This window comes from Ascaphus truei, chromosome 5 (assembly GCF_040206685.1).
Source record: "Ascaphus truei isolate aAscTru1 chromosome 5, aAscTru1.hap1, whole genome shotgun sequence".
Taxonomy (NCBI): Eukaryota; Metazoa; Chordata; class Amphibia; order Anura; family Ascaphidae; genus Ascaphus; species Ascaphus truei.
Genome location: NC_134487.1, coordinates 36,271,392 through 36,284,726, shown reverse-complemented (window position 1 = coordinate 36,284,726; position 13,335 = coordinate 36,271,392). Strand labels below are relative to the sequence as shown.

Genomic DNA, 13,335 nt, shown 5'->3' with positions numbered 1-13,335 from the left:
TCATTTAAATGCCTTGGGGTAGAGTGCAGTGCCTCTGTAACCACCGCGACTTCCATTTTGCGCACCCCTGCTCTAGGCAATGTCCAAATAGAATTCTCTACTTGGCACATTGAGAAGTGTACCAGAGCACTACTGTATATTAAAGTTATTGTACACTTGCTATCAATATTGTTTGTGGACCAATGCTTTACTGTCTCACAGTTTCCTTTTTTTTATTGTATAGTAGGCCTACAACAGTTTTTTTTTTATTTTTATTTATTTATTTTTGCGGGGGGTTGTGTTTTTTAATTGTTTCCCCTATAACAAATGAATACTGTTAAAGTGCATGCACATCTGTTTTTACCCACGCTGCAACAAGATAAGGTATTCGATATTGGCCCATAGGCACCAAAAGGTGTTTTTCAATGCCATGCAACTCGATATGATGGGGGGGGGATGGGGGTTAGTGTAATTTCGACCCATCTAAATGAAACAACAGTATTTCCTAGCATTTATCGAGATGAAATGAAGTACGTTTTTAAAACTCGGCGAGTAAATGTTTATGCAATATGTCGGATTCCAGGAAGCTTCCAAAAAATGGTGTGTTTTACCAAAGTGACACTATTGTAAAATTGGCAATTGTATCTTCTTTTCCAGGTAAAAACCTAGACTTTTTTATTTTCCTCTCAAGTTATCAATTGATCTATCCCAATACTTTAAGTATGTGTTCATAAACCATGTTTGAAAGCTTGGAAAACATCCATATACTTCATAAATTTGACATTCTTGGGGATTCTCTAACTTTGGTTTTGAAGTCTCCTATCTAGCCCCCCCCCCCCCCCACCACCTATTGTTGTCTTGGTGCATTCCCTTTTTGGTCAGTAGATGTTGGCTGGTGCCGTCATTGACACTGCAGGGAAACTCTTGTGAAGCAGAAGTGCAATATTATGTGTACAGTGTTTTTAAGATTTGGGCATTTCTGTGTGTAACATGTTTGCTGAAGTCGGGCAACCAATGGATTTCATATAAAACTTGTGTATTATAAACCAGTCAGAACACTTGATTGGGACATCAAACAAGGTTGAAAAAATCAACAGACGACCCTAATAATTCAAAGCTGGTGCCTGACTTTGTGCTGACTAACGTGTCGGTCACCGCCACAACAGCGCAACCTATCCTTTAAGCGAAGGAGGGAGGCGGGGGAGCTCTCTGTGACTGTTCACATCCTCTCCCAGTGCAGGGAGGAGTTTGCATGGGGGTATCTCGTTTACACACAGACACAGAGCTGCTGGTGGGGTTGGGAATGGGGAAAGCGCCTTACAGTAGCCAACAAACAAACAAACACACCAATGCAGAATTTCAAATAGATTAAATTATATGTAATGCATAACGCACATCTAGCAATTATTTCAGTTTTACTTATAGTATTTGTTTCCTAGCTGCTTAAATATTTTTTGTCATTGAGATAAGTCACTATTCTATTTTAGGGCATGAAATAGCAGTCTGCCAATAGCGGGCCAATTGTGGTCACTTGCAGTCCAAGCTGACTTGCTAACGCCCAGTTATGTCCTGCCAATGAATCTTCTTGGAGGAAATTCATGTTGGATTCAGCAGCTCCATTACTCTTTCTCCCAACTTGGACACCTTCGCAGAAAGTGCCTCTCCAATTCTTTAGAGGGCAAACTGATGTGTGTTAGGAGATTATGGTGTACATGGGGAATATCAAGGCCACAGCTACGTTATCATAAATAGCTAAGCTGCATTTTTGGTATGTATCGGAAAGAGCTTTTTAGACAAAACTGTAAAGTGTCCTGACTCAACAGGTAGGCCATTTGAAAATAATTGTATGCCTTGCTGTTGCGTATAGAAACCTACGTCTTATTTTTCTGATCTGTTGTACATTAAACTTCCAAGATGTAAAATTGAATGACTGACTCATCACAAAAAAAAACCACATTGGTTTCGTGTGGCTATTAAATGCTGGGGGTGGCACCTTTTCAGGATAGCAGATTCATCAAAACAGGCTGTTGATGACGTGTGAAACATTTGAGTAAAATAGTAATGAGGCACGGTGTAATGCAAGTAGGGACACACCCCTTGGTGTGCAGGTAACTGGGCTATTTTTATATAGTGTACTTAATGATCAGTTCACATTGAGAACGGTGGAAGTAAGGTGCTCTCTTTCTCTCTCTCTCTCTCTGCAGCCGAAGATGTCAAATGTGTGACTTCTGTAGAATACATGGCGTCCAAAGTGACAGATGCAATAGTCTGGTACCAGAAAAAGGTAAGTGCTTTTCCTATGTTCTCCCCCTCACCCATCTATCTTCATTTATTTACACATACGCGCACACTATAATTTGATGATGTGGTAGATAAACTATAATAACCATGCAGGATTTTCTTGGCAGTTTTGGTTCTTGATCTTATTTTAAAATGTGCAACTCGACACTAGAAAAAATGTCTTCTGATATGTTAATATTAATAATAATTAATCTGTTCAGAACATGTAGTATACACTACAATGTATATAACATGAAACTGATACAATTAGCCTAACCCTTTCTGCCCGATAATTCATCGTCACTTTTTTTTTTTTTAATAACACATTTAACCCTGTGCAGTTCGTTTCTATGTTGATAGCTGCTTATCATTTTTTGCCTCTTAGTTTGGGAAGCGATTGCTAGAAATTGTACTTGCATCACATTCGTTCAAATGGTGATTTGTAGCCCATATTTGGCATCCAGTGGGTGCAAACTGCATTCCACATTAGATTTGCTTCTAAATGAGAATACAGCTGCATGGTTTCCTGTTGGCAGTGCAACTAAAAACGTCTTTGTCTCAAAGCATTTTTCAGGAATTGGATCCTGACAGGCAATAAGACGTGAGTCTTTCCATTGCCTGATTGCATTACCTCTCAGTAGGAGGTATAGACTGAAAAAAAGCAGCAACCTGCTGCTTTGTTTTTACAAGATCCATAATGAATGTAACATTTAGTAATGCTGCAAAGTACATTTAGTAAAGGAAACATTCGTAACTAATAGAAATAGCCCTAATTACAATATTTTTTTTTTAAATGAGACTTCATATTTCATCCTGGTCACGTGTGAGATTCCACAGTATTCTGTTTTAGTGAAGTATTCATTTGAAATGTATTTTATGTAGGGAAGCGTAAAGCGTTGTAGGCCTTTTACTAACTGCTTCATAACTTCCTCAATTAAGAAGCCTTTAATATATATATTTATAAATATATATTATTATTATTATTATTATTGTTAATCATGTTAAGTATTTGGCCCTGAACTACATAGGAAGTATTATTGTGTATTTCATACGTTGTGATGCTCTGCTGGATCTAAGTTAAATGATCAAGCAAAGATTAAAAAAAGAATTGTGACGACTGAGATAGTTTGGTGCTTTCCACTTGAAACTTCTGTATGAGTTAAATGCAATTTCAGCTTTAAGTCTTTTAGTTCTGTAGTGCTCTGTAATGGACGGTCGATCAATTTGTCAAGATCCAGCAGATTAATATGCCATGTTATTTAGCTTTTAAGCTACAGTATAAGAATTTTAGTTACTAATCTTTAATGAAAGAGCAGCAAGTTTTGATTTGTGCTACTTGTCACGTTTTTTTAAAATGCTCGTCTAGCAAGAATTATGAAGGGATAAGGTCAACTCTGTGCATAAGTGAAAAGTTAGACTGTTCTTAGTGTGGTTTGTCTACTAATAAGTACAAAAATAGTAGCAGCTGGGCACATGAATAAAAATGAATTCCTTTTATTAAATCACATGGAAAACAGACTGACGTTTCGGTCTACCGTGGACCAACAATGAAATAATAACTGCAATTTATACCATTTCTAATAATGTGAGCGGGACCCAGCGTTCCGGATGTAGCCAATGAACATATCAATGGATACTGAATCGCCAGACCCGCCACCAACACTCTCTGTGTCCAGCGTATTTCTGTGGTCAAACCTCCCAAGCGCTGGTTGTGGGTTTGCAATTCAGTATCCATGGCTGTTTCTTTGGTGTGCTTTTCTCACCGCTGATATCACGCTAAATCTGGTACGCCGGGTCCCGCTCACATTATCGGAAAGGGTATAAATTGCAGTTATTATTCATTATTGGTCACGTTGGATCGAAACGTCCGTCTGTCATGTGATTTTAATAAAATTAATTACTTTTTATTCATGTGCCCAGCTTCTACTGTTTTTGTATCTCTTTGCATTTTGTGATTTGCGATATTCACCAATTAGCTGGAGATACTGGACTTTTTATATAAACATATTAACAGTCTATTTTACAGAGACCAATTGTAAAAGGTGGGTTGTTCCTTCCTAATTTCAACTTTTACCTAGCTGCCGTACAATTTTCAGTTATTGACTGGCACGCCAAAACAAATCCTAAACGATGAGTGGAAATTAAACGCACATCCCCATTGGAAAATTTACTTTAGGGCGTTTTGATTTGATTTGAGAAATATATGACATTCTGCCCAGGTCTTGCTCTCCTACTGGGACAAATGGGTGAAAAAAGCCGGTCTAATACAAAATCCATCCCCCAATCCTCCCACTATTCTCCAATCCACAATTTCCAGATGGATGTGAATGCAGAAATGTCTCCTCTTGACAAGAGGCGGAAATTACAAGACTAATAAACAACAAAAATAAACTTCTGGAACAGTCAAATCTTTTATTGAATTACAAACAAAATATAATCTTCCCAAATCTGATTTTTTTCCCGCTTCCTACAACAGAAATTTCATGCTCTCTGAATTTACCTAGGAATACATTGAGAGAACTTTCTTGTTTTTAAAAACTCTCCCTTAATGAACGGATTCTCAGTGTCTCTCGCTCTCCATCTCTCTCTCATAAATGATGTGCTGGGGAAACCATATCCACAAACACCACTAGAAGCTCGATTTTGTACTAATAGAAAAGAGAATGGATATATAATCCTACTCTGTTGGCATCTAGTTCCAAATAGATTGCATTAAATATATACCAAATGTTCCAATAGATGTTGGAGAGGACGTGATGACGTTCGTATGATGTCCCACACCTGGTGGTCTTGTCCCCAAACCTGGTCCCAGATCTTTGATTTCATAGAAGTAACTCAAATAATTTCAAGAGATCCATTTACAGCATTATTTTATTAAAAATAAAAATCTCATAACCTTTTCAAATATTGACTTCCCACACGTTGTCCATGAGATGTGCTATAGCTAACTTCTGGGAAAAGGAAGAACCGCCACCTATGATTTTCAAAAAATTAAAAGAAGTTTAATCTCCGTTCACAAGTTTGTGAAATGCATCTTTTGATAAAGTTTGTGAGATCTGGCTCCCCTGGGAGTCTTCACAATATGTCAGAATTTAATCATTAATTAGCATTTCAGATAATATATTGTCATGATGAAATAGAAATGTGTCGGTGGTCCTCGGTATCTGGCGGCCCGCTTTCCGTGGAATTCCTTATCCACTGTTGCATAAAGCAGTCGCATTATCCGACGTCTGAACCGCTTATCGAACGCTCGCCGCCGCGGATTAACATGGACTCGTTATCCGACGGCGGTTTGTGGGCCGCATTACGTCGGATAAGTGAGGTCCGGCTGTATATGAATTGTACCATGTCCTCCCACCCCCTTCCCTCATCCCTATTTTATTTTGTATCCCTCCCCATTCTCCTTTATAAATTATGAACATATTCAAAATAAACAACAACGAAAAAGTTGTGCATTTTTGGAGCAAAGAAAACATTGCCATATGTATTAAATGAAATAGAAGATTTTAGCTTTGATACATCTGGAGCAATATTGTTGCCCCAAAATTGCACCCCTTTTGTCTTGACACATGCTTCAGTATGTTGGCAGCATCAGCAATTTGATTAACCCCGAGTGCTCTATGGATGTTCATGGCACGTGGAGGTCTTAGGACGCATCTCGTATGTTGTTGCTTTTTCCGCTTCTATGTCCAGGACTTGAAAACGAGAGGTAACTCTCAATATATTACTTCCTGGTAAAATATTTTATAAATAAGATCACTGTGGAGCGATGAACGTCATGTAGCGATCACGTTTGCAATTTGCTGGAAGGACCGTGGGACTCGATGGGTTAATAATATACTTTTTTTTTTTCCTGATTACCTCCAAATATCACTTGTTGTGTTTGTGCAACAAACTGCTGATGATTCAGAAAAATGTGAAGACTGCATTTCTCATGATCTACTTATAGATTAAAGCTAAAATAGACGGGGTTCTCACCTGCCACACCCATACAAGACAATTAATCATATTTTTAATATGATTCTTTCATTGTGTTTTTCTGCATAGTGCTGTAGGTATTACACTACATTCCTTTTCTGAAAAGCATTTATTCAATACATGACCTGGTAAAACAAACATGATACAAAGTGACAAACTTTATCCCACTAAAAGAGCCTGCTGGGGTAACTTTGTGAAACTCCGATTATGGTCGATCGGGTGACATTTGTATTTCAAGTTAATGGCAGTCATTGGGCTATATAGTGTTTGGGAATCTATCCCTATGTCTTAATCGCAGCCGTTTCCCCATTTCTTTGTGACGTAGGGTGTTATGACTATTGTACTTGACTGAGCATTGCTTCTGTCCTCAGCAGAGAGGGTGTGCTTTCAACAGAAATAATTTTTTATTCTAAACCCATCTACTAATCCAGCGGTGTGCAAATTGGGGTGCAGCATTTTTTGGGGGGGAGGGCGTGGGCAGTTGCAGAGGATCGCGTGAAGCCTCTGCAACTCGCTTATCGGGGTTCAGGTGCGTTGCTGTGACGCACCGCCATGGCAATGCGGCGTCAAGCGGAGTAATGTCACAAGCCCGTCTATGGCAACGGGGGTCGCGTGACGTCACATGACCCCGCAGCGTCATTTGATGCCACCAAACCAGGTAGGGGGCGCGAGCGGGAGCAGGCGGGGGGCGCAGCGCCAAAAGTTTGCACTCCCCTGTACTAATCTTCTTAATATATAAAATCGAAAGGTTGGTGCTAGCTGCGGTGAATTTGATTGGTCCTCAGCCTCTGGCCAATCAGATTGGTGGCTCTGACGTCACCCAACTGCCACTCTCTTCCCCCTCGGCCACACACACACACACACACACACACACACACACTCCTCCTCCTCCCCCCCCCCCCCCCATCACACGCGCCTCCCTTCCCGGCGCTCATTCACCTCCCTCCCCGGCGCTCACTCACCTCCCTCCCCGGCGGGGGGACAGGCAGTGGGCAGGCAGCCTCTGGAGGGACCCCCTTCCTCCTGAATCTGGTCCCACCAGATGTCGCTCTCTCTTTCCTCAGACTATTTATACACATGATTTACAACAGGATACTGTATATATAAATCGTGTGCTGGGCACTCGCGTAAGATCACACAAGATGGCGGTGTTGGCAATACTGAGGCGGTCTGTTCCCGCCCGGCTCCTGTCAGGTGCGTGTTTTCCCGCCCAAAGACCCGCCACTGTCCCCGACGCTCAGTCACCTCCCTCCCCGGCGCTCAGTCACCTCCCTCCCCGGCGCTCAGTCACCTCCCTCCCCGGTGCTCACTTCCCTCCCTCCCCAGCGGCGGGACAGGCAGTGGGCAGGCAGCCTGCAGCTGCCTCGCGGCGCCGAGTACATAAGATGGCGGCGCCCGGAAGGACCCCTTTCCTCCCTCGCGGCGCCGAATGCCTAAGATGGCTGCGCCCGGAAGGAGAGGTGACGTGTGTGTGTGTGTGTCACTGTGTGTGTGTGTCACTGTGTGTGTGTGTCACTGTGTGTGTGTGTGTGTGTCAGACACTGTAGGGTCGGGACCAGAGCGGCGCATGGGGGGGGGGGAGGAGCGGAGAGAGATGGGGGAGCGGAGATACATAAAGGGGAGTGGAGAGGGGGGACCCGGAAATTTTAAGCAACCCCCCCCTCCTGTCCACTGTCCCCCCCGCTCCTGTCCACTGTCCCCCCCGCTCCTGTCCACTGTCCCCCCCCTCCTGTCCACTGTCCCCCCCCCTCCTGTCCACTGTCCCCTCACCCCCTCCTGTCCACTGTCCCCCCACCCCCTCCTGTCCACTGTCCCCCCACCCCCTCCTGTCCACTGTCCCCGTCCCTGTCCCCCCCCCTCCTGTCCGGGCAACGCCGGGTCTCTCAGCTGGTCTGTAATAAAATGCCATGCCTCTGAGAATGTTGTTTACTTACCATGATGGATGGTGAATTTGTATATTCCACCCAAGCTCTGTTACTGTTGCAGTACTTCAAATATTGTGATTGTTCTAAGGAACATTGCTGTTTTTAAGCTTTATGGACAGCGTGGTGTCATGGAAAGGGCAAGGGCGTTGTATGACACTTGCTACAAAAATCTGGACAATCTCTCCATGCATTTAAATTCAGTTATTGGATTTTATTGGGAATTACCATGGCTCATCAGATAATGCATTTCACATGGAAAATGTCATCACCCTTCTGTTTCTATAAGATTGCTGAGGATCGTGCATTACATCAACACCTGTCATTAAATCCTTTAAGAAGCGGCGCTACTTTAATAGGTCCTGCATCTTAAAGGATCCAGCTAAAGCTTTTTGGCTTTCGGTCGTACAGTAATTTAAAGCCTTATACCCAATAGAGACTTTTTGGAAAGTGTAAGGTAGAGCTTGCAGTGGAGTGCAATTGGAGCTTGCAATAGTCTTGAGTCCTTGTCCTCAAAACCTTTCTACAGTTGGGTTTCCAGACTAAGGCTGCGTCCAGGGTTGCAGCAGCCGTGCGGAGGCACGCTGAGGCTGAGGGAAAGCGGGTGCTTTCCCTGGCTTTGGTTAGCGCGCCGTCCGGGGGGCGGGCCAGTGACGTCACGGAGCTGGTTCGCTGTCATTGGGCGAACCGCTCACGTGACCGGCCTTGCTCTCCCATGAGCGCGAAATCTAAAATTTGGATAAGACCTACGCTTCCGCACGCTTGCGGAAGCGTGCGCGAGCCCCTGCTAAAGCCGCTCTCATTGCGGCTGCAGGGGCTCACTGGTAAGCGAGAGCGCGCCTCAGCACGGGTCAGCACCTAAGCGCTGACCATGCCCGAGGCCTAAGGCTACGCTTATAGCGACGGCTACGGGCGAGTGACGTCGCTATAGCGATAGTTTAACTTTAGTTCAAGAGACCTCGGGAGGCGACAGGCGTGGCGGAGGCGTGGCCGTGAGTGGTTCGCTCTCATTGGCTGAACCACTCATGTCACGCTGCCGTCACTTTCCAAGTCAAAATCACTTTTGTTCAGAGCTTCAATTCGCTATGTGTCGCGGTCGCGCCCACTATGGGCACCCGCGATGGACTTCAAGTACTTGTGACGGCGCCGTCGCCTTAAGTATAAGTGCAGCCGTAGGATTGAAAGCTTTCAGTTCACCACCTCTTGCAGGGGATGTCAACATCAGTCCTCAAGGGCCACCAACAGGTCAGGTTTTAAGAATATCCCTGCTTCAGCACAGGTGGCTTAGTCATTGGTGACCCTTGAGGACTGGTGTTGGCCATCCTGAGCTATTGGAAATAACACCATGGGGAGGCTGATCTTCAGGGTAGATGTGGGTAAGTGACCTGCAATTATTTATTTATGGTGGCACCACATCTTTTTTTCCTAAATGACAATGAACAAAATTACAGTTGTAGTTATTGCTGTTTTCTATAACTTTGCATGCGGTCCTGAGCCTTGCGAAATGTAAACTTTTCAGTTGCCAAAAAGCAGTGGTTGAGTCCACAGTTAGCAAGCGACTCACAAAGCACGAGACCAATGTGCCCTCACTACCTTCTTATATCGGTTTGTGCTTGTTTGTCCTTATTTGGTATGTCATTCTGTTTAACTTATAGCTCTCCGTTGCACTGCGCTATAGACAATGTTAATGCTTTATAAATAAACTATAATAATGTGCATTTTAATTTTGTTTTAAATTCTCTCAAATCTCTAGATTGTCAATATACTCGCCATGTTGAGCGTACTGTTTGGCGAGATTTTGCTGAGAGCGTTCTAATTTGCCAACATTTGTAGCCTTTTGAGGCTTGGTTAACGTTTCGCAGGGAATCAAATTGGGGGGAAATCTGAAAATGTCAGTAATGCATTTTGGCCAGTTTAACACATCTCTAAATATGGTGCACACACAAACCTACCTGAAGTAGTGTGGCAGAATGAAGGAACGCCCCATGCACAGATCCCCTTCTGACATAATGGCAGTGGTTTTTAAAAATTTTTTTTAGAAATAATAAACAAACAAGAATCAGAAGCTCCATGAGAAGAGGCAAGTTAGATCCATACCCAACTGAACCAGAACCTGATGTAGAACACCTGCTGTGTTGTGAAATCTTTAGTCTTTTTTTTTTTTTTTGAAGAGAGAAATATTGCACAAATTATTTTTGCGGGAGAGAAAAATATGGAAGTGTTTTATGATTTGGGCCTGACGGCAATAACATTGGCATTGCTGCGGTTCAAAAGCATCTAGCTATCAGCAGTGTATATTCCGTAATTTATGTAGTTTCATTTTCGACAGTCGGATTTCCTGACTACATTTTAACACCAGACAAATATGCCGTAAATGCGGAAATAAGTTCTGAATGGTTAGGAAGATGTTACATTGCCGAGTGCTTACACTACATTACAACTCCAACATCTAACTGGGCATGCACTTTTAATACATGAAAAAGTTGGTAATGGAACCACAGTATCCTCAGCTCAACCCTTTTTTCCTATGGCACACAGAAGGTACGCTAAAGGCTGTGAATGTTAATAGTAAGCTAAGAACACGCTCACGGCTTCATCGGAGCATGACGTTAAAGCAGTTAAGGCTTTTAGTATAATTTACTAAATAATAGAAGAATCTGTCAGTACTCCTTTTAAATTGTAAAGCCATTTGTACAGTTCCGTGTTGAGAAATGTTTTAATTAAGTGTAGTTATTGTAAGGAATAACCTGTAAGTGGAAGTACTTTCTAATAGCGTTGGGCATCACATCACATTGGTTTTAACCCTTACCCCTTAGCTAGCTTGTTGGAGTGACTGCCTGAGCAGATATCGATGATCATGGCTGTGACCAGACCCCCATTACTTTCCTTGTGCACTATGCTGTGAGGAAAACTGCCATACGCTGTATTTCTGGAATGTGGTCAGAACAAAAACCAGGGACAGTGGAGGAGATGGATAGGGTGATTTTAAACTTTTTGCTGCAGGAAAGTTGACGGCACCAGTGTGCCAAGAATCATCTAGCATCCCAAACGTGATTGCTTGTATAGCAACCCTCGTCTGATGTAGAGGAGCAGGTCAGTTAGATTGCGTTCAAAGCTCATTGGCACTTAAAGTGTCAAGTTGTTACATAGATGAGGTTGAGAATAATGTTGATTGTTTTCACATGTGCATAATTAATCAATGAAACATTTCCCTATATATACTATGAGGTTATACCTATTAGGCACCCCTGATGAAGTCATTTGATGACGAAACGCGTAGGGCGCGGTCTAACTGTGTGGCTGACACTCAGTGGATACCACAGAGGCTGTGTATGAGCTCCTGAGTCTCCCCGCGATTCATATTGAACGTATTCATACTGGCCTGTATGAACTCTTGATTTGTTTGTATCCGGAAGAACATCATTGCCGGGTGCTCAAGGAAGGTTCCAGTTCACGTGGAGGAGCGACGCAGGAGAACGCCGGGACCTCGTGGGGTGCCGAGAGGACCGCGTTGTTGGCGATTGAGATCTTATCTCATACACGCTTGTTTTTTACTACCTTTGTGAGTGGGCATTTGAATGAGTTCATGTTCCTTAAAATACATATTTTTTATACGTTAATACACTAGGTGTGCGCCTGTTTATTTTATTCTCTCACTATCTATCTATCTATATCCACACGAAGCCAGTCAGCACACTAATGTAAAGCATAAGGCAGATGCTTGTCCCATAGAATTCCACACAGCATAATTACCAGCCCAAAGACCAGTAAAGGAGACAGCAAACTGCAAGAGGTAGTCCAAAAGCAATTGTATTGAAACAGTTACACCATAGGCAATGTTTCGGTCCCACAGGGAGACCTTCCTCAGGGCCGTGCAAACAACAAGTGACAGTGACAATATATATATACCCCCACCCATAGTGCACCACAAATAAAACAAACCAATCACCATCACCCAATCAGCATTAGCATGCACCTCAGCTGTCTGCCATGCACCAATAGCCAATACCTGAATATGGTCATATCTTCCACACCCACGAACGGAAGGAGATCAATTTCGCAATCAGAGCAGCCCACTCTGATGTCAGCACTGTGCGTCCGGTGCCAGGACATGTAGCGCGTCACTTGTCGAGCATGCGCATCAAAAAACACTCTGAGCCGGGGAACCAATAGGGAAACGGAACTGTGCACCAATACAGTACACTAGAGTCGTCCGTGGTAACCCTGGCAACCAAAGACGCCAGCAAGCAGCATGCACAGAACTAGACACTATCAACAGGGGCGACTACACACCTACCGGCACTGACACTAAGCAAATCATAGTACCCAGAAGCCTGTGGCTAAGCTAATGATAGATAAAGCCACATAAATAATGGTCTTCATATTTATTTATATATATATATTTATATATTTATTTATTTGTTTTGTAGGTTAAACTGTCCCTTCAACTAGTCTTCCTTCCCTCCCTAATGAATCAGAGGTGTGTATTTAATAGCACACACCTTGGTATGTAATTGCTCAGAAATAATTTGTTGTAGTGCATGGTGATTATAAACATACACAAACAGCAATTGCTTTGTACATCTCAAACTAAAACTATTCTGAATTTGCACAGCTAATAACCATGCATTAATTGGGAAACAAGCATTAATGGTCAAAGTGGTTACATTGTTGAGTGCTTTCATTTGACTTCATATTCTGTATATGTTGGTAAATGGAACTGCACCTTCAACATGGATTGTGTTTATTAGATGTATGTGCGTATGCTTGTATGTTAAGATTGAAACGGTACTGCATGTAATGGGATGTTTGCTGAAATAAATTCTACTTTGCTTTCAAGATAAGGCCTATCGTCACAATGAGAAACACTAGCTATACTGTATTCTGTACACTTAAGTAAACAAAAGGTTAAAAAGGCACTCCAGGCCAAAAAAAATAGATTTGAAGCAGCGGGTCTCCGAAGCTGAGCCTTGTTAATTTCAGCTCAAAGGACCCCTTGCTTCCTGAGATACTTCTTCTAGAGATAGAGCTATCGAAAAGGGCGGCTTTATATGTCTCCTGTTCTGCTTGCCAATAGGAAGCTGTGACATTGGCCCTTTGACGCGGGAGATTTAAACCGCAGAGAGATACCGGCAACCCCTGCCAGTGTAATTCTCAGATAGAAAGGGGTCCCCGG

The 13,335-nt window shown here is 42.9% G+C and overlaps 1 protein-coding gene across 4 annotated transcripts in view; it reads left to right on the top strand.

Moving 5' to 3' along the window:
- PHTF2 (putative homeodomain transcription factor 2) overlaps positions 1-13,335 on the top strand; it is a 110,858-nt gene that overhangs the window by 39,458 nt on the left and 58,065 nt on the right. For 3 of the 4 annotated variants that reach the window (XM_075599610.1, XM_075599607.1, XM_075599608.1), the window contains exon 2: positions 2,184-2,263. The exons of the other annotated variant lie outside the window; for it this stretch is intronic. In XM_075599610.1, coding sequence (XP_075455725.1) covers positions 2,219-2,263 — 45 coding nt within the window. In that variant the 5' untranslated portion in view covers positions 2,184-2,218. The remainder of the gene's footprint in view (positions 1-2,183; positions 2,264-13,335) is intronic. 4 annotated transcript variants of the gene reach the window in all.